This window comes from Brachypodium distachyon, chromosome 5 (genome assembly GCF_000005505.3).
Source record: "Brachypodium distachyon strain Bd21 chromosome 5, Brachypodium_distachyon_v3.0, whole genome shotgun sequence".
NCBI classification, from domain to species: Eukaryota; Viridiplantae; Streptophyta; class Magnoliopsida; order Poales; family Poaceae; genus Brachypodium; species Brachypodium distachyon.
The window spans coordinates 13741441-13762568 of record NC_016135.3 but is presented as its reverse complement, the minus strand read 5'-3'; the positions used below and the strand labels follow the sequence as shown (position 1 = coordinate 13762568).

Here is a 21128-nt window from a genome sequence, read left to right as displayed (position 1 = left end):
GGACGCACTGGTTGTTCGGGTTGCGGAATAAAATAACCCGACTGGTGGGTCTGTGGCCACGCTGGCGCGCCATGTTGGCCCGACCAGTGGGCCCATCTCGTCAGTTTTGCGCTTAGACACTAGCGACCGAGCGGTTAGCAAAATTCGGTGATTTTTAGTAACTAAAACGTAGATCGGTACCGAAGTGTAACTCTATCCACTAATGTGGTGGTTGTCTGTAATTTACTCAAATAGCAACTTCGATTGAGGTGGGCTGTGGGGGCAAAGAAGGTACACGACCGCGAATTAATAAACCAAATTGCTTTTCGATATTGTAAATGCGTAATCAGCATTCGGCAAATCAGCAGTCCACATTTGGTCAAAATCAGCAGTCCACATTTGCGTGTGAAAATTGGCTTCTTCCTCGTACAGCATATCAGAATTCACAAATGGAAAAGCTGCGCGAACGAAAATAAATTCTCTTCTTTCTTTGAGGAAAACGAAAATAAGGCCCGCGCACCATTTCTGTCCATTCAGCCCATCAAGGCCCATGCATCTTTAAGCCCAAAGTTTAGATTGACGCTTCGTGATTCACTCATTCTCTTCTACGCAAAGCCCGAAAGGCCCGAAGTCACTCGCCAGCATCCTCTATTCCTCTGCTCGCAACCCTTGAAAGCCGAGCCGGTACAGATCAGCGAAATCACCCCCAACGCCCCAACGCACCCACCATCACAGCTCCGGCGGCGGCGACCAGAAGAGAACACCACCACCACGAAGGCGATGGCGGCGTCGCTAAACCGCGGACTCCGCTCCGGGATCCACCTCCTCGCCACCGGCGTCGAGGCCTCCAAGCCAGGCAAGAACTCCCCCTCCACCTCTGCCCCCCCGCTATGGTCCGATTGGGGTTTCGGTGATTCGATTCGCCTCTCCGGCTGTTAGTTTTGGTCCCACTATTGGTGCGGAGTTCTGCAGAGGTAGATCTGTTTGTCGCGTGTTAATATAATTTGGCGGAATGATTAATCAATAATCTGCCGGTCCTCCCTCCGATGTGTGCTATGGCTGTAGTTTCGATTGAATGGGCATTATCGCATCACTTTGTACATCAATAGAATATAAATTATAGCATCAGTTTTTAATGGATCCGGCGTTGAGCCAAGCCAGGAATTAACATGAGTGGGGAGTGCTAGATGGACTGAATCTGAAACATAATGTGTTAAACCTTATCATTCATGTGCTTACATATTACTCGCTCCGATCTTAAATTGTGTCGAAATATTACATGTATCTAGACGCTTTTTAAGAATAGATACATCCATATTTTGTCAAATTTGAGTCAAGAATTTAGGATCAGAGGGAGTACACTGATAATCTAGACTGCTTGTTCGTATTGTAGAAATAGTTATGTTATTTTTTTATGACTGTAACAATATTTGGTTGTAATGTCTATTTCTTGGCAAAGCTGCATGAGTTGCGTTCTGCTGTAAATATGGACAAAGAGTTCATTTATGGAATTTAGTTGAGCAATGTGTGACTGGTACTTGCTCATGAAGAACCATCACACATGAATTCTAGGAGACTATAAAGAATGAGGTGATATTTGTTTCTTGACCTCCAGCTTTCACCACCTTGTGCTGCTATTTTCTCATCTATATATGGAAATAGGTTAATGCTAAACTTTTACTCTTCTTATGGCACTAACCCTTTTTGCTCATCTATGTCCTAATTCTTGGTAGGCCGCACGAGTTGCTCCTACTGTAAATATGGACAAAGAATAAGGTTGATGGAATTTAGGTGATCATCATGTGAGTCATAGATGCTCATAAAGGACCATCGCACATACACTTGCAAGACTATTAGTTACTTGGTACTATAACCCTTTTTGCTCGTCTATGTCCTAATTCTTGGTAGGCCACACGAGTTGCTCCTACTGTAAATATGGACAAAGAATAAGGCTGATGGAATTTAGGTGATCATCATGTGAGTCATGGATGCTCATAAAGGACCATCGCACATACACTTGGGAGATTATTAGTTGGACTTGGTACTATAACCCTTTTTGCTCGTCTATGTCCTAATTCTTGGTAGGCCGCATGAGTTGCGTTGTGCTGTAAATATGAACAGAGAATCAGGTTGATGGACTTTAGATGACCATCATGTGTCATAGATGCTCATAAAGAACCATCACACATACACTTGGAGACTAGCAGTAGGATTCTCTCACTTCGCCACTATCCACCAGGCCTTGGTGTGAAGGAACAGTATTGTACCCTCATGATTTCCATTTGTTTTCTTCATGTCTGTTTGACATATTTATCGATTTGTTCCGGATTTTCATTTCTGTTACTATTAGTATTTGTTAGGTACTAACTGACATGCTGGACATGGACATGAATTTTCACAGAACTCGCCGATTATGTTTGATAATATTAGTAATAATTATACTATGGAATTTGCTTAGATCTTAGTGTTTTGTTTTGTTCTGTCACATGTTGCTGTGTAGAATGATCATGTAGCTTCTGTGTTTGGTTCTCAGATTTATGATGGGAATCTTTTATCATTGTGCTAGGCGACTTGCTTCATGATCACAATTCTGCAAACTGTGTGGAACTGGGTGTTAGTTGTGGGGATTGAATGAAGTTGTGCTGTTCTTTTTCGTGTCTAAATTGACTCCTGGTTGCTGATTACCTGCTCTTTGTGTCTGCATCAGCTTCACGTGGATTCCATGCCACTGGTGTCAAGAGGATGGGAGGACACGGTCATGATGAGCCATACTACCTCCACGCCAAGCACATGTACAACTTGCACAGGATGAAGCATCAGAAGCTGACGGCATGGTCTTCTGTCCTGGGAGCAGTTAGCATTGGTGTGGGTGTCCCAGTATACGCCGTCATCTTCCAGCAGAAGAAGACTTCCTCTGGATGACTGATGAGCTTACTTACGTACTCCCAGGGCCTACTTATTGGACGTATTTTCAATAGCACTTTCTCAAGTTAAAGCTGGCACTTCATTCCACCCTTGTTGTTTCTTTTTACTCCATTTGCTCTTAGCAGAAGCTCTGAAGCTATAACCTCTTTCCTCGTGTCTGTTGTAGGGCACTGCCTTGTGTTAATAATACAGTGTGGCTTGAACTTTCCAGGCTGTGGATAAACATGTTGTTTGAGTTGTTCTTGGCACCTGTTGATCTCTCTTTTCCTGTTTGCATTTCTTTATATGCTGATCGTATTTGTTGTCAGAGACTGACTGCTTAGTCTGCCTGTGAAAACCGTGGTTATTGCCAGATGCTGCTGAAAGTGCAAATATCCACGATTAGCGGCAGATGCAGATTGTATGCTCTGATTTCATTGTGCAACAATTTTCATGCTCTTGTTATTTTGCAGCAAAAAAAAAATCTCACCTCAGCTCGTTTTTTCTGAAAGTCCTATATCTCCGGCATGGGCCCTTGATTTTAAATCTAGCGCTATCAAGGTTCAGGCGAGTTGCTGTGGTGCGATGATGAATTTTGCTGCAATGCCCACAATTCCGCCATAACGATGCTATTTCAATTGAAAATCGTGCGAAACTTCATCAGGCGAGTTGTCGAGGTGCGATGATGAATTTTGCTGCAATGCCCGTAATTCCGCCATAACAATGCTATTTCACATGAAAATCGTGCGAAACTTCATCAGCAATCTTGTCTGCAATAACGCTATGGACCTTCACTAGATTGTGTCATGGTTTGTTTCTTGATCTGAATTACGAACTTGTTATTGTTATGCTGCTCATGCACTGTAAGCTGCAGCTGTCATGGTTAATATTCATGTGACCTGCTTAGATCGTGCGAAACTCTAATGTTTTGTGTCAAAATTATGTTGAATTCCCTACTGCGCGAGGCATGTATGTCATTTCATATTCAAAACGTGAAATGTCTTAGAGCATCTCCAGCAACTTCCCTAAAATCGGTTCCCTAAAACTGGTTTTAGGAAATAGGAGAGAGAATATTTTTGAGAAAGATTGGGCTCTCCTCCAGCAGGTTCCCTAAACCCATTCCCTATTTTCTTTTTTGGATTTTGGATTTTACACTATTAAATTAAATTGTAGAAATCTCAACTTCATGGTTGCTATCCACATGTACCATGTGGTCGATTCCCTATTTTCTCGTATGTATCACAATGACAACCGGACCCCACGCGTCAGCCTCACTTGCTCTTTCTTCTTCCTCACCTCTGCCCCCACCCTCTCTTCTCCCCGACGCAGGAATCCCCCACCGCCAGTGCTGTGCCCGACGGCCGCGCGGCCGCTGGTCGCACCTACCCGATGCGCCACCGCGGGGAGGCCGTCAAGGGGTCGCCCCCTGCAGCAGGTCGTCCAGGAGGTCGAAGATCTGGTGATGGCGCAGCCCGCGTCGGCGCCAGGACAGCTAGCGGCGGCGGCCACTGGAACCGATGCGGGCGGCCGTGGGGAGGCTCATGGCACCGAGGAAGGCCACCAGGAGTTGGAGGCGGCAGATAGGAGGCCGCGGCGGAGCTCCTTGACGGGGCGGCGCGGCAAATCGATGGCCGCGCCGGTCCAATCGACGGGGGCGGCCAGCGGCGGTGGGTGCGGGGTGGCACAGCGGACCGGAGTAGGCCGGCGGCGGCGGAGGGCGGCCGGGACGGCGGGTTGGGGCGAACGGAATCGACGTGAAACCGGCGGTTACCTTCGCGCGCGAGCATTTTTAGTTTTAGAATGGGCTCCTGGTTCCCTGCATTTGGGAAGGAGGAGAGAGAAAATAGGGAAGTTCCCTAAAATTTAGGGATAGGAAATCATATAAGAACCTGCTGGAGAAGATTTTTGCTTTTTTTAGGGAACGGTGGCAGTTATTTTAGGGAATGTGGCTTTTTAGGAAACCTGCCGGAGTTGCTCTTATAGATCTGCAATCAAGCGCTTTATAGGATTTATAGGTTTTGGAAAGCCTCCGCGCGAAATGCTTTCAAGCGCTGTTTAAAATCTTGATTACAATCGAATGGTCTGAAAATGTGACGACACTCCCTAGGAAGTGCTGCCGGAAATAAACATGAACATAATTCTATGCGCAGAAAAAAGGATGAACAAAATTCATGTAAAAAATTCTAAAATATCTATACCAATATATTGAATTGGAGTTGGTGGTGATGGTACAACCGTTGCGGTACGTTACTTCATCAAAATTACGAATCTGCCACCGCTGTCCCCACGTGCCTTTTAATCCCGCCTCCCGTGGTCCTCAAGCGCAGAAAAAACACGTATCACCCAACAAAAAAAAGAAACAACAAATCCCTCCTCTCTCCTACGAATCTCACCCCACCCCCTGCCCGATACGGATCTCGCCAGCGCCCGTCGCCGCTCTTGGTCGCCTCCACCAGCTCGTGCGCGTCGGCGGCGTCCGTGTGCGGAAGGCGGCTGCGGATCCGCGGCTGCGTCGCGCGCCCCAACCGCCGCCTCCACCAGCTCGTGCGTGCCGGTGGCTCCCCGCGGGACTTGGAAGGCGATGGGATGAGTCTGAGGCCGGGATGGCGGTGGCCACGCGCAAGGCAACAGGCACCGTGTTGGCGTGAGCCATCGGTGCCCCCCCCCCCTCGACGGGCAGGGGCGCGCGACGACCAGTGGCTGGACGTGATGTGTGGGGCCGCAAGTGGGAGCGGGCGGCACGGTTGAGCAGACGGGTGGCGGGAATCTACGGGCGGAGGCGATGCGCACAAGTGGGTGGCCGCGCATGGCGGCACGATGTTCGGTGGCGGGATGAATCGGGACGGGGAGAGGAGGAGTTTGCACTCAGGATGGATGGAGAGGATAGTCAGAGAGAGAGTGAGAGAAATTGGGAGAAGAGATTTGAAAAATAAAGTACGAAGCACATGCTCCTCGGTGCACCTTTGATTGTTTGGCAACCAACACAAATTACCAATACCACCTAACGAAATCTTTAGAAGCCATATAAACTTATATATCGGTCTAAATTTACACATATTACATGCTAATAATTGTGATTATTAAACATGAGTATTTTATAATCCAATTATTAAGCAAGGAGGAACACGTACTTGATCAAATTGCAATTGTGTTTGGTATTGGGATGGTTTATAACAATTTTGTTTGCCTATCTAAAATTTAAGTGGAGTAATATTCATTTGGCTAAGCATGCTTTTCTAACTACGTAGTTGTTTTTAAAATTGATTAAAAAATGTTTTTGTCATGACACAATTTATCAAATGCAAAATTGTTGCCCCATATGGAAACTGTGAGTTAAATTTGTAATTATGAGATTACGAGTGCCAAGATTGTTCTTTTGTTTCTGCACGTTAGCCATCAGCGACTTCATCTCTTTCAGCCGACGTATCCACTAACTCCTCTCGGGTTTGATGCCCACATCAGTTCGAATCATGTACTCCCCCAACTCATATTACTTGTGTGAAATTTGCCCAAATATGGATGTATTTGTGTTTAAAAAACGTCTAGATACATGTAATATATCGTTAAATATATGGGTCGGAGGGAGTAGTTTGATCTCTTTGCTACTAAAATGGCCGGAAAATCCATGCCACATGGAACAAAGGTACTCTAGGAACTTCCCTGTTGCGGTGTTGCCAGTGTTGTAAGTTTGTTTGGTCCTTGCAGATCTAGTTTGCTAGGCTTGCAAGTTGTTTTTTGGTATTTATATTGTTTTGTTGATGTTGTGATTCCTTCTCCGTCGACATGTCATGGTGGTTGCACCTTGGAATTGTAGATCATCGAAAGGACTTGATGCTTATTTTTGTATGATGATGATGAAAGGGTCTTTATGTTATTCTGTTTGATGTGCAATGGTTTTCATGTTCTACAATTCGGATACTTTTGCTGAAAAGGGGATAAGATGAACTTTTCCAAAAAAAAAAAACATCAATCAAGACTAGTCAAGTTCCGGGGTGGGCACCAGAAACTCAAGTCGACCAGAAACACTCCTTTCCGTTGCGACGCGGAAGAAGATCGAATCGGCCGAGCGAGCGATGGCGACGACTCTGCCGCCGCTCCCTCTCCTCTGCCTCCTCCCGCTGCTGCTAGTCGCCTTTGCCACTGCCGGCGGCGGCAGCGGCGGCGGCGGCGGCGAGAACTTCCCGCGGGATGGGAGGGTGATAGACCTGGACGACAGCAACTTCGAGGCGGCTCTGAGCTCCATCGACTTCCTCTTCGTCGACTTCTACGCACCATGGTGCGGCCACTGCAAGCGCCTCGCCCCCGAGGTACTACTGTCGACCTGTTGTCCTGCTACCCAGCAGACCTGTTACCTAGTAGTGTTATTACTGGCCCTGAGAGATGTGATACGAATTGGGTTTCTTTGACTGTCAGTGATGCGAATTCAGATGCCCTATGATGCCGCTATTGATCTCTTTAATCGTCTGAGTTTTACGGAACTGAGGTGATTGGGAGTTTCAGATCGCAAGTCATTGGTCAGATCTCTTGGAGCTCTGCCAGGTTAGAGCTAGGCCGGGGAGAGCAGAGGAGGGTTTGAAAGGGGATTATTATTTTAGTTGTAGTGACCTGACTGTCGGAGGGACAATGGAACGGTATGCACAATCATCTGAAAGGTACTCCCTCCGTCCCATAATTCTTGTCGAAATATTACATGTATCTAGACGCGTTTTAGGAATAGATACATCCATATTTGGGCAAATTTGAGACAAGAATTATGGGACGGAGGGAGTAGATCACTTTGTGGAAGAACAGAAATTGTTGTACTGGAACACAAGTCTTGGTCTTTTTCTGGTACTATACAGATAGTGAGGTGTAGTTTATATTTTCGACCAAAGGGGCTTTCATCCCAAATTTGTGTATGAAATTGAGTGTTCTGTTACAAGAAACATTATTACTTGAGCTCCAAAGTTTGCAAGCCAAGAGGGAAACCGAACAAACATCACTGAAACTCGACCTCTACACTAACATTACCAGATATACAATTACATTGCTAAATCCTGCTGGCGAAATCATGAATTTACCTTTTGTCCAACCGCTGCGTAGCTGGCCCCTAAAAATGCTTTCGTCCAAACATCTCAGATGTCAGGCACGCCAAACTGCCGGCTCCCAGAGTGAAATCATCTGCCTAGTAAAGCGGACACAATTAATGGGTGGAATGGATTGGTGATCTGCCCTACATATCGGAAAATCGGCAAAAGAAATCATCTGCCTAGTAAAGCGGAAAGGAGGGAGTTCTGGCTTCCCAGACAGCCCACGTTACTGCTGCCTAGCCAACAGCAACCAATTATATTTCTTTGCCGAAAATTGTTTAAACCATCAGCTAACTAAATTCTATATAGCTTTAGCTAGAGGAAACAGATGTTCAACAGATTTGGCACCATAAAATTTCACAATTTTGGTTACTTTTCCTGCATAGATTAGAATGCTTTTCCCAGCACTAACCATACAAAATATACTCCCTCCGTCCCATATTAAGTGACTCAAATTTGTGTAAATATGGACGTATCTATATGCTAAAATATGTCTACATACATGTAATATTTCGGCACTTAATATGGGACAGGCGGAGTATATTTAATCTTCAATGGCAGTCTATATTTCCACAAGAATGTAAACGGAAACTAACAGATTGATTTGATAAATTTGCAATTATGGGCTGAAGTCCTATCAAATTTTGCACTTCGCTTATTTGAATTCTTATAAAAGCAGGGAAATTCCTGTGGACTATCTGTCTTTTAGGACTTAAGACTGAGAAAATAAACTGTTGCAGTTAGATGAAGCTGCACCTGTGTTGGCGGGACTGAGCGAGCCAATCATGGTTGCCAAAGTAAATGCCGACAAATACAGGAAACTTGGATCGAAATACGGAGTGGAGTAAGTCTCCCCCTCCCCCTCCTCCGTAGTAAGTATAGGTTTGCAGATGCTGTCATGATGATCTTTATTTTGATTCTGAATGCAGTGGGTTCCCAACTCTGATGCTGTTTATCCATGGGGTCCCTATCGAATACACTGGTTCAAGGAAAGCTGATTTGCTTGTGCGGAATCTTAAGAAGTTTGTTGCACCTGATGTTTCTATTCTTGAGTCTGATTCTGCAATCAAGAGCTTTGTTGAGAATGCTGGCACAAGCTTTCCGATGTTCATCGGTTTTGGGGTCAATGAGTCGTTGATCACTGAATATGGAGGAAAATACAAGAAAAGAGCATGGTTTGCTATTGCACAAGATTTTTCGGAGGAGCTCATGATGGCATATGGTTTTGATAAGGCCCCAGCACTGGTTGCGTTGCATCCGAAGTATAACGAACAAAGTGTATTCTATGGCCCATTTGAAGGTAATTGTTAGGCAACATTATTTATTACTACAATTAATTAGTTTTTAATTTATTGATACTAATCTGAATAGTAACTGAATGTATGATATTCTATCTTACTTAAGGTAGGTTTACTTAGCATATATACACTTGTTTATATTTTCTTCCCATGCTTATGATGCTAGTAAATTTTGATCTTGCTTTGTGCTCAGGACGTTTCTTGGAAGATTTTATACGGCAATCGCTGCTACCTTTGACTGTCCCCATCAACACAGAGACACTTAAATTGTTGGATGATGATGACAGAAAAGTTGTTCTCGCAATTTTGGAGGATGACTCAGATGAAAATTCTGCACAGTTGGTAACAGTTTTGAGGTCTGCTGCTAATGCAAACCGTGACTTGGTGTTTGGATATGTTGGAGTTAAACAATGGGAGGAGTTTGTGGAGACTTTTGATGTTTCCAAGAGCTCACAGTTGCCAAAGCTACTAGTGTGGGATAGAAATGAGGAGTATGAACAAGTAAGTATTAACACTTGACAGTTAACACTCAACTCAGCAATCTATTCTCTGTACCACCTGGCTACCAGCATCCTAATAAAAGCACCATGCTCTGCTTAATGTATCATGGTTTATTAGCATGCTTATGCTAGTTAGCGCATTATTATTAATCAAAGGGATATGTTTTTTACCATGTTTATTTGATGTCTTCAAATTTGAGAAGGAAATACAAAGTGTCGATAAAATTACTAAAATGTGAATTTTTTTTGTAATCTGCCTTTTCTGCTTAGTTTGATAAGCAACCATAGAGAATTCGTCATATCATGAAATTGACAAAAAAAACGCTTCTTGGTGAAGGTGGACGGTTCAGAAAGGTTAGAAGAAGGTGACCAAGCATCTCAAATAAGCCAATTCCTCGAGGGATATAGAGCAGGAAGAACAACAAAAAAGAAAGTCAGCGGCCCTTCCTTCATGGGTTTCATGCACTCTCTTGTCAGCATGAACTCATTATACATTCTTATGTTTGTTGTTGCTCTTCTTGGTGTCATGCTATACTTTTCTGGCCAAGATGATACTCCTCAGCTAAGACGAATTCATGACGAGTGAAGGAAGCTGGTAGTTTCTTGGATCAAAACAACACGAGGTTATCAATCTGGAGATCTAGCATAAAGGTGGTATTGCACAGTTCCAATTGTTGTTAGCACTGAAGAGGTCGGGCTTTAGCGGTTGCTTCTGAGATCGTCGTATCTCTGTCAGCACTCATCAGGTCCCTCATTTTTCTGCCCAGCTTTTGTTTCTTGGTTAGAGCTTAGCAACTAGTCTCCCTACATGTAAGCTAGAAACTCAGCCTGATTTTGACACTTATATGGAACTGTTTCTATTTATTTTTTCCCCTGAGGATTATATGGTGTACAAAACGTTTCCGTGTTACAGGTCGTCATACTTTTGTACAACTGATAGTGTTAATAATGCGTAATTATGATCTAGTGCTTTATTTGTTTCGTTTTTCACTCAAGTGATTCCTTTCTCACAAGATTTTGGTTTGATATACTGTAAATAAAACATTTCGGCAATGAGGAAATATGCAGTACGGAGTACTATAGTGAACAAAGATGAATTTTTAAGAACTTAAACCTAGTGAACAAAGATGAAACAGGAACTATGGACCTCACCTCTAACGCTCCGACCAAGATCTCCCCCGACACAGCGCACAAGAGGCAAAAGGTGATCATCACACCAAGAGTATGAATAAAGAACACATAGCAGCTCCGTAAAGATCTTCTTTGATCATCAGGAAACCAAGCAAGAAGCCTTAGGATGCTAGCCATAGATCCAGAGAACCAACCGTAGCGTCGAAAAGGGGATATATACAAGAGGAACCACAAGAGAAATAAATTTGATATCAGTCTATATAAGTACCAGAAGGAACAACAGTTTCATTCCACTACAAAAATTATTTTTTCTCAACAAAGTCATTCCGACGACTGCGCATGCCATTTTATTGTCCGACCCACAATCAAGAACACTACATAATAAGACTGAAATAATAAATCCCTTCTAGGCCAAGATGGTCAGTCGCCAAAGGGACACCATGCATTGCCGATGACGTTCAGTTCAGTTGCATGGTCTACGCCCTGCTGGATGGGGCCCCTTCTGACCCTCCGGAAATCATGTTGAGAAAGGCGTTTGCATGCAGAAGGTCGTTCTTGAGCTTCGCGTTCTCAGCGAGCAGGCGCCGCTTCTCCGGGGTGTCCCCAACAACGTGTACCATCGGGACTCCGCATTTCAGGCAGGTCTTCTTGAATAGCGCCGTCTTGATGGTTTGGTTCTCAACATGCAGCCTCCAGCTCTCTTCTCGCAACAACTTGACCTCCTCCTGCTTCTGCTTCTTCTGCGTTTATTAGTTCAGCCATTCAATTTGTTAATAAGAAGTAAGGTACTCCTATATAGCAATTACATGCAAGGAATGTATACTACATTCCGTTTTGCAAACACAATGTATTAAACTTTTAACTGTAAAGCTACGATAACTGCATATATACTGTGACCCACTTGGTCAAACCTGATGTAATCCACAATAGCACCATGGAAAAGAAAGGTATCTACCTTCTTTGCGGAGCGTCGGTTTTGGAACCAGAACTTGACCTGGTTAGCTCCCATGCCGAGCTTCACGCTAAGGTCCTGTTGGACTTGCTCATCTGGCCGTGGGCATTGCTGGAACACACTGCATAAAAGTAAGGAGAGATTAGTTCACATCTTCTAACAAAAATGGAGATCAAAAGATTATGTGTTTGTTTACGCTTCAAGCTGTGCGACTTGGTCTCTGCTATGGCGCTTGAAACGCTTGGTAGCCGTCCTCTGGCTGTCAGTAGCACCAACGTTGTTGTCTTTCCCTGCAGCAACTGCGTCAACGCCATCAGTGTTCCCCACGTTGGTGTTGGGATCAAACGCCAGGCCATCCATTTCACTGCCAAGGTTTGTTAACATATAACAGCCAATAGCATCAGGATAGTAGCACTGAAAAGGGAATTAATTAGTTCCCTATTTACAGTGAAAATAGCAGTAAAATGAAAATAACACGGATAAAAAGCTTGTACTGAATTGTATAGCTCGAAATACATATCAATATGCAGAATTCTTAATCTTTTTTTCTCATCAGTAAGTAAGACGACTGGAGGAGGGTGGAGATCTAGGAGAGTAGAATAATCTGAATGCTCCATAATTAATAGTAATGTACGTTATAGACTAATCTCCCATAAGTATGCTCATATGTATATTTCTCTGATTATCTCATTAGTGTAGGAAATTACAGCCCCCGTAGAATAAAGAAAACCAATTAAACTATTATCTAGCCCTGTTGCCGCATTTTTGCTATTCTAACTCAAGAAAAATGTTTCAAAAGAAACAGAATTTAAGAAAATGGACTCTCTGTCCCTGTATATATGTAGATCTATCTTTTGTGCGTGCCTCAGATCCCATCTTTGTGATACACATAAATAAGGTGAATGTGAAATAATCAAGTGGTGTTGACTCCTACAAAAATAGAAAGCAATAAACAACCATACATATAAAAAATTGTATCCGGGTACAATCTGCGTAAGAATACAGGTAATTTCAAGTGTCTTCCATGTCTGCGGACAGAAAGTTAAGATCTACATCACACCGGACCACTTATCTCTAGAACAACACGTGGAGCGCTACCTGCTGCATCTGAATTCAACTTTGCGCCTTTCTAAATCCAACAAACTTTCCAAGGACACGTGGAACGTTACTCGTTGCGCGGAATCCACGTTCAACTTACGATGTTAACGATCCATGAACGGCTAAAGTTAACAATAGTAAAGACAATACCAAATGATTTATTTTCACGGGAATACCTTTGACTTCAACTAGTGTCTTCGGTACAAGCACCACTGTAAGCAACAAAAGCAGCAAATGATGGTGTTCAGGTAGAGGCCTCACACTCTTACAACAACAAAGAGTGGTGGGCATCAGCTTTTAAAAGCCACCAGACCAGGATAATTTGGCTTCCAAATTTACCCATGGTTTTCGTAAGTAATTAATATAGCAGTTTCACAAGTTCCACTTTCTCGGGATGTGATTATCTCGACGAGATGGTATAAGGATTACAATGTATGAGCATTAATTACTACTTGAGAATGAGCATATTTATGGAGTAAATTCTTTTTGTATTAGAAAATGATATTTTAAAATGAGATACCTTTAATCTCATAGTAAAATATAATCTGGATACAAATTATATCTGGAAGCATTAATGCATTCTCATATTGAGCATGTATCAACTATAGTTGATATTTTTGTATATTAAATGTCCGTGTGTTATTTTCTTGTATTAATAATATGAAATCTATCCTATATGTTGACATGTAACCAAAATAAATGCCGTGATCAATTTTATTGGTACTCAAAATGTAATCCTGGCGATGTGTATAGATAGATCCCAGGTTACCATACCCTCGAAGAGTGTGATGTGTGTCCCGTACCACAGGTAATCTTCCCTTGGCATACAAGGAAGAAGCTTGGGATGAGTATGGAAAATTCCCATGGACATCTGGTTGATACCCCAACTAGGAAGGTTTCTCCTGGTCTGAGAGGTTTAAAATCCTACGAGGAAACGAGTCCTACCCCTAACCGCTTTAAGGATATATATCCTCAAATAGGGACCAAGTGGGGCAAGGAGGACATATCAGATTGAACCAGGAGCAACTTGGGATATAAGATATATCGCTAAGTTGGTAGATTTGAGCCTAGTTTAGTTACTACACAATCAGTTTTTTTTACCAGGAAACCAATAGAAGAGGCTCCTACTGCAGGATTAAATTAAACATAAGTTTACAACATATGTACGAAGTGGTATGTACAGCCTGGCAATGCAAATGCCCCCTTGGGCTAAAGACATTACCAATGTTTTAGTGGCACCTCGAAGCATATTCCACATATTGAGCTGATCCAAAGTCAAAGGCCACATGAAAACCTTGTGTTTCATTGTATACTTATTCTTCCAAACGTTGGAAAGCACCTTATGATTTGGCACTGTGCTGTAAGCATACGAATTGATGGCTAAGAAACATGTGTTCCAAACGTAAATCGAGAAATCGGCTGCTTGCTCATCTCGATCATGGATATTAATATAATCCAGCAAGCTTAGTGTTCCTGATAAGCCTGATATGAGAGGATCGAAGCTTAATTGAAGTGAATTAGAGTTCTCAGGGTCTCCAATAAATTGTCGCATTCATAAATATTCATAAATCGTCTCGCTTCGCTCCGACAAAATCGGACACCTTAGGCATGCTCTTGCGGGGGCTAATTTTTTTAAATAATACAAATTATTTAATTATTTTTTAAAATAATACGCGCCGTTAAAAAGTTACAAAACTAGGCCACCCTCGGCATGGGCCAGGCCGATTAGGGCCAGTCAGCCTGGCCCAAGCCGACTAGGGGCATTGGTATGGGCGAAGGTGATTAGTTTCAGTTGGTGTCGCGCAAGCCGATTGGAACTAATTAGCCTCCCCAAGCTATTTACTTGCATGATCAATGCATGTTTAAATGGACGTAGCTCGTATTTCATCCACAAACCCAGCAATTCGATTGAAATTAAGGCACGATTGAAATTAAGAGAACAAATTAACAGAAGTTGGTTACAGAATTAAGGCATGATTGGACTGAAATTGAAAATTAAGAGAGAAAATAGTTCAATCGTGCCTTCCATCATGCCTTAGTTCTGTAACCAGGTTTTGTTCAATCGTGCCTTAATTTCAATCCAATCGTGACTCAGTTCTGTAACCAGCTTCTGTTAATTTGCTCTCTTAATTTCAGACGTGCCTTAATTTCAGTCGAATTGTTGGGTTTGCGGATGAAACACAAGCTACGTCCATTTAAACATGCATTGATCAGGCAACTAAGTAGTTTTGGGAAGCTCATTAGTTCCAATCGACTTGGACGACACCAACTGGAACTAATCAACTTCGCCCAGACCAACTGAAACTAATCAGCTTCGCCCAAACCAAATGGAACTAATCGGCTTCGCCCAGGCCGACTGGAACTAATTGGCCTGCCCAGACCAAGGGCGTATTATTTTTGAAAATTCTGAAAAATGCGTATTATTTTAAAAATAATTATTTAATTCGTATTATTTAAAAAAATTAGCCTTGCGGCAGCAGTATCCTCTCAATTACATTACACTTCGTGCACTTTTCCTCTAGAGCAATTTCGGAGCCTATCCATTCTAGATTTCTAGTGGTGATATGAGTCAGGTTGTAAACGGCGCCCGGTTGCTGCCCGCTTAGCGCCGTTTAGGTGCAGCACCGTGGAAAACCTGGCGAAGGGATCAACGTAGACAACCTAGAATCGTGAGAAAGATGGAGAAACGGGCCTGGCGGGCAATTAGCGGGCGCCGTCTGACATCCCTAGATATGAAGTGCCTTGTAACCGGTTTTTGTTTTTGTAGTTTATATGGTTGAAACCCCGTTCGGGACCGGCCGTTCAATGCAACGATGATGTGATACATACATGCATCCACCTAACTAATCATGCTCTCTGAATCATTCATGCATCAGAGTTGTGCGAACACTTGTGTGTGACACATAAATTCGACCCCCACGTTTTTTTTCCCCTGAAAAGGGGTTCCACGCTGAACAGGTAAACGCAATTGACGACCACAGTCGTGGCATCTGGCCGAGGCGGGGCCCACCGGAAGGACGGACGGGTTCCCGGACAAGGAGGCAACCGAGGAGGGGAGGCGCTGGTCAAAACTGGAAAGGTGCCATGCGGAGGAGACGAGGGTCCCGTCCTACAGCGAGCGAGAGCTCGAGCTGGGCTTGGCGTCGGGCCTAAAATCCGGCCGGTGGAGAGAGGACAAAGGCACGCTCGTCTCGTGACGTGGGTGGCTGGGGCGAAACGGTTGGCCGGATCCGGCCGGTGTCTCACTGTCTCTCCCCCTCTTCGGAAAACCATCCTTCGTAGTAATAGTAGTACGATGTCATGCATGCTAGTATAAAAAAGGAAATTGATCAACGTGTTGCCCGCTGTTATTACGGTGCAGATTGGTGATCGCAGCGGGTCCAAATTAAAAGCACTGCTCTTTGATTTGCTCGTCTCTCGTGTCGTGTTGTTGTCCGTCTCCAGTTCTCCACCCTCGATGGATGCAAGTGTATTTCACCAAGTGACTAGCTAGCGGCTGCATCAAGGCGTTGAACAGCGACGAGATCCAGAGAAGTGACGGCGGCGCGGCCGGGAGTTAACGAATGGACCCGCGCAGTCTGGTCAAGAAAACCTCAAGAGCAAGGTAAGTGTCGCTTTCCTTCCATAACTAGCTACAAAAAACAGCCAAAACACAAAAGATCTGCACGGTAAGTCGGTCAGTAACCTGTCTCTTCTTCTGCATCAACAGTTTAATTAGCACGCAACCAAAACTCAATCTAGCATATGAACATTGTCTTCTAGTCCTTTTTGTATGCTCCAGGTGCCATGCATGATAGATTGAAGGATTAGATCGAATTATTGGTTCAAACCGGTAGTTTTCCTGTAGCGGAAATAGTATTCTAGACTCAATTGCAATGCTGTGAGTCTGGGCATAGCTCCCTCTATGATCTCCTGCATTTAATTGTAATGCATGACAGATAACAAAGACCATCATTCCGCGTGTTTCTTATTCATCGTCTTTGAAATGATCTGTGTCTCTTTTTCAACAATGATTTAGGAGTGACACGTTTCTTCTTTTTCTGTGCTCCTCGTTAACTTGGAACCCACACGACGCGACCCGCAATAATTTAGTTGGACGAATATGATAGATAAGCTTGCAAGCAATCTGTGATGTGTGCTACACCCTGTATCTCAGATCACGCACCAAACAACGTAGCAGGAGCAAGAATAGCTTCTTAATGAATGCAAGCATTCTACGATCCGGCAAACAGTTGTTGAATGCCATTACAAAGAGGGCAACAGGCTACCGTAGGCAGCATGTTAGATGCAGGCTAGCAACCTCCGGAACAATCTAAGTTTGTGTTAAATTGAATTTTCAGCCGACATGGCTAACTAGTGGGATCTTCTTTGCTCCAGCGCTCCATCATGGAAGACAGAAATCACCTTCAAATATATTCCCTCCATCCCATAATTCTTATCGTTACTCCCCCCGTTACACAAAACACCTCATATATTTTTCTCGTTTATTTCATGATATACTTCATTTTTCTCTTGGGTCCTGTAATTGGACAATAATTAACACTTATTTACTCTTAATCCAATATAAATGTTCAAGCACTAGAAACGAAAGCTGTCTTGATCCAAATGCACAAAACTATACTCCGTATAAGGCATTTTATGAAACGGGAGGAGTAATTATAAAAGCGTCCAATCATTCTCTCTCTTTTTAGGGAAAGACAGTAGGGAAACCCCTAAAATATAATTGTGAGCACGATGATTTGAATCCTGTTGAGTGAAATCATGCACCCACAACTCCAAGACCGCACCATGAGGTGTGGCTCAATTAAATTCTCTCTCAATGCTTTCTATGTACAGTGCGCAGGATCCCAATCGGAGAGGAGACTAGTGCTACCGAACCTTGCGGTGCTAGTAACGTGGTGCTCTAGTATTAACCAGAATGTATCTATGATATTGCCATTGAATTTCAAATTCAATCTGGGTTATGAATTTTTACTGTGAATATTACCTGGAGAGAGATAAAGGATGAAGGTACTCGGTGCATAATTTGTCATTTTTGTGCTCTTTACAAGTGTTAAGTTTTGAGTTAAATTTTGTATTATCAAGAAAATTAAACAAAATATTTACAATGTTTTTCTTTTTCGATACTTTTTGCCATTGGTAACACGGTAACACCAATTTCACCTCATCTTTGATCAAGTTTTTGGTTACCGGACGGTCTTTCCAGTTACCGCGTGATAACAACATTTCCCGGTCCCCCGAAATGGGTTTACCGAGTAAAAAAATCAGTTTTGTCTTCACCTACCATCTTTTTTTTACCTCTCCCGCGCCGGTGAGCTCAAGCTCCATGGCCGCAGCCCATTCTCCTCATCATATGTCAATCTAGAAAATATTTTGAACCTGCTGCACAAGTTCACTGGCTGCCGGTTCATTTTACTACCTCCCTATTCTCTTCGGTAATCTGAACTGAACCAACGAATGACCGTTCGGTCATCGCTCATCACTCGTAGCCGTGGTAGGCCCTGACAGCCAAGCACCGCCCCAGCTCCCCAAGCAAAGCATAAGAAGCATGCATGCATCCGGCGGGCGAACCACAGCACAGCCCTTCCCCGCTCGGTCATCGCGCCAGGTCAGCACATGCCCCCACAAAATCCGAACCGCGCGGCCCCGCCACCCACTAGCTCCCTGCCACGTGGGCATCCCTCATTCCCGTCCCCACACGTCATCCTCCCGACTCCTATATGTACCGCTCCGGAGTCCGGAGTCCGTAGCCGAGCCAGCCAGACACCGCCCCGGAACCCAACCCCGGCGAGCTCGTATATCAAGCGTCCGCCTCACTCCAGCGCCTCTTTTGGCTTCCTCTCACTCATATAACTCGTCCTCGTCTCCCCTCTTCTCGCACGTCACGGCGACTGCGGCGGTTTGCGGGATGGAGGCGGCGGCGGCGGCGACGACGACGAATAAGGCGCCGTCCATGGCGGACCCGGAGGACGACTTCGACCTGTCGCGGCTGCTGAACCACCGCCCGCGGATCAACGTGGAGCGGCAGCGCTCCTTCGACGACCGCTCGCTCGGCGACCTGTACCTCTCCGCCATGGACGGGCGCAGCGGCGGCTACATGGACAGCTACGACACCATGTACTCCCCGGGCGGCGGGCTCCGGTCGCTCAGCGGCACCCCGGCCTCCTCCACGCGCCACTCCTTCGAGCCCTACCCGCTCGTCTTCGAGGCCTGGGAGGCCCTCCGCCGCTCCCTCGTCTGCTTCCGCGGCCAGCCCCTCGGCACCATCGCCGCCGTCGACCACTCCGCCGGCGAAGTCCTAAACTACGACCAGGTTAATTTGTCTGGATACTTAAGTTATGGTCTGTACGTATAAAATTGGGAGGCTGGATTGTGGCGTGTGAAACTGAACATGTGCTTGTCTGGGTAATTTTTGTTCGCAGGTGTTCGTGAGGGATTTCGTGCCGAGCGCGCTGGCGTTCCTGATGAACGGGGAGCCGGAGATCGTGAAGAACTTCCTGCTCAAGACGCTGCTGCTGCAGGGGTGGGAGAAGCGGATCGACCGGTTCAAGCTCGGGGAAGGCGCGATGCCGGCGAGCTTCAAGGTGCTCAAGGACCCCAAGCGCGGCGTGGACACACTGTCCGCGGACTTCGGCGAGAGCGCCATCGGCCGCGTGGCGCCGGCAGACTCCGGGTTCTGGTGGATCATCCTGCTCCGTGCCTACACCAAGTCCACCGGCGACCTCACCCTCGCCGAGACGCCCGAGTGCCAGAAAGGGATCCGCCTCATCATGAACCAGTGCCTCGCCGAGGGGTTCGACACCTTCCCAACTCTCCTCTGCGCCGATGGTTGCTGCATGATCGACCGCAGGATGGTATGTTCGTGTCATTGTCAAATGCAGATGAATGATCGGCTTGGAATTAAATGTCCTCCTTAACGATGATGATGATGATGATGATGGATCCACTTGTGGTGGCACTGCACTACTGCAGGGCGTGTACGGGTACCCGATCGAGATCCAAGCCCTGTTCTTCATGGCGCTGCGGTGCGCGCTGCTGCTGCTCAAGCCCGAGGGGGAAGGGAACAAGGACACGGTGGAGCGGATCGTGACGCGGCTGCACGCGCTGAGCTACCACATGCGGGCCTACTTCTGGCTCGACTTCCAGCAGCTCAACGTCATCTACCGCTTCAAGACGGAGGAGTACTCCCACACGGCCGTCAACAAGTTCAACGTCATCCCGGAGTCCATCCCGGACTGGCTCTTGGACTTCATGCCCTCCAAGGGAGGATACTTCGTCGGCAACGTCAGCCCCGCCAGGATGGACTTCCGCTGGTTCGCGCTCGGGAACTGCGTCGCCATCCTCGCATCCCTCGCCACGCCCGACCAGGCCGCCGCCATCATGGACCTCATCGAGGAGCGCTGGGAGGACCTCGTCGGCGAGATGCCGCTCAAGATCTGCTACCCCGCCATCGAGGGCCACGAGTGGCAGTCCGTGACCGGCTGCGACCCCAAGAACACCCGATGGAGCTACCACAATGGAGGCTCCTGGCCAGGTCTCTATCTAATTCGCAGCAGATTTTATTTGTTACATACTCGATTTCCTGAATTTTGTTCATTTAAATCTTTGTGCAGTGCTCCTGTGGCTCCTGACGGCGGCCTGCATCAAGACCGGGCGGCTGAAGATCGCGAGGCGGGCGATCGACCTGGCGGAGGCGAGGCTGGCCAAGGACAGTTGGCCGGAGTACTACGACGGCAAGCTCGGGCGTTACGTGGGGAAGCAGGCGAGGAAGCACCAGACGTGGTCCATCGCGGGGTACCTGGTCGCCAAGATGATGCTGGAGGACCCGTCCCACCTGGGCATGATCTCCCTCGAGGAGGACAAAGCCATGAATCCCGTGCTCAAGAGGTCTGCATCTTGGACGGTGTAACAAGATATCTGATCAATGCTGGTGGGCGACCATGTGGGCAAAAAGAGCATGTTCATTTTTGGGTCTAGCAATTCTGTTCTTCGCACCATTGCTTTCCTAATTTGGAAAGACATGTTTTGGTTGTCTCCCTTGTATGGAGTAGCAAAAAAGTAAGAGGGCATCGAAGAAATGGCTTTTCGGTTTTCAGTCTCATGACTCATGGTGAGAAGGAGGATCCAAATTGTCGAGTTGTTATCAAGTGATGTGTACCTATAGTTTTTTTACAATGATCTGACTTTATTTATTCAA

At 45.5% G+C, this 21128-nt stretch overlaps 4 protein-coding genes and 5 non-coding genes across 9 annotated transcripts; 7 read left to right on the top strand and 2 right to left on the bottom strand.

The window, feature by feature from the left end:
• Window positions 1–643: 643 nt before the first annotated feature.
• Window positions 644–3164, top strand: LOC100840087. The gene is made up of 2 exons (XM_010241620.3): window positions 644–835; window positions 2687–3164. Exons 1-2 carry the CDS (start codon window positions 760–762, stop codon window positions 2899–2901), a joined length of 291 nt encoding a protein of 96 aa, XP_010239922.1. The 5' UTR covers window positions 644–759; the 3' UTR covers window positions 2902–3164.
• Window positions 1439–1544, top strand: LOC112269545. Its single transcript, XR_002961437.1, has one exon. It is a non-coding gene; the product is annotated as a small nucleolar RNA snoR103 (small nucleolar RNA).
• Window positions 1714–1819, top strand: LOC112269542. The gene has a single exon (XR_002961434.1). It is a non-coding gene; the product is annotated as a small nucleolar RNA snoR103 (small nucleolar RNA).
• LOC112269543 lies at window positions 1889–1994 on the top strand. The gene has a single exon (XR_002961435.1). It is a non-coding gene; the product is annotated as a small nucleolar RNA snoR103 (small nucleolar RNA).
• On the top strand, window positions 2066–2170 carry LOC112269544. The gene has a single exon (XR_002961436.1). It is a non-coding gene; the product is annotated as a small nucleolar RNA snoR103 (small nucleolar RNA).
• Window positions 3165–6874: 3710 nt separating the features above from the next.
• LOC100833755 (protein disulfide isomerase-like 5-2) lies at window positions 6875–10716 on the top strand. Its single transcript, XM_003579724.4, has 5 exons — window positions 6875–7190; window positions 8693–8796; window positions 8882–9252; window positions 9444–9751; window positions 10088–10716. Exons 1-5 carry the CDS (start codon window positions 6957–6959, stop codon window positions 10334–10336), a joined length of 1266 nt encoding a protein of 421 aa, XP_003579772.1. The 5' UTR covers window positions 6875–6956; the 3' UTR covers window positions 10337–10716.
• A 119-nt stretch (window positions 10717–10835) lies between these two features.
• LOC104581365 (homeobox-leucine zipper protein ROC5) lies at window positions 10836–13187 on the bottom strand. The gene is made up of 4 exons (XM_024455442.1): window positions 13108–13187; window positions 12030–12197; window positions 11837–11954; window positions 10836–11621 (listed from the first exon to the last, which is right to left on the bottom strand). Exons 2-4 carry the CDS (start codon window positions 12191–12193, stop codon window positions 11358–11360), a joined length of 546 nt encoding a protein of 181 aa, XP_024311210.1. The 5' UTR covers window positions 12194–12197; window positions 13108–13187; the 3' UTR covers window positions 10836–11357.
• A 1967-nt stretch (window positions 13188–15154) lies between these two features.
• MIR7727 (microRNA MIR7727) lies at window positions 15155–15252 on the bottom strand. Its single transcript, NR_127011.1, has one exon. It is a non-coding gene; the product is annotated as a microRNA MIR7727 (primary transcript).
• Window positions 15253–18523: 3271 nt separating this feature from the next.
• LOC100833452 (cytosolic invertase 1) lies at window positions 18524–21128 on the top strand. Its single transcript, XM_003579723.4, has 4 exons — window positions 18524–19244; window positions 19354–19785; window positions 19904–20465; window positions 20545–21128. The coding sequence occupies exons 1-4, from the start codon at window positions 18840–18842 to the stop codon at window positions 20838–20840; spliced, it is 1695 nt and encodes a 564-aa protein (XP_003579771.1). The 5' UTR covers window positions 18524–18839; the 3' UTR covers window positions 20841–21128.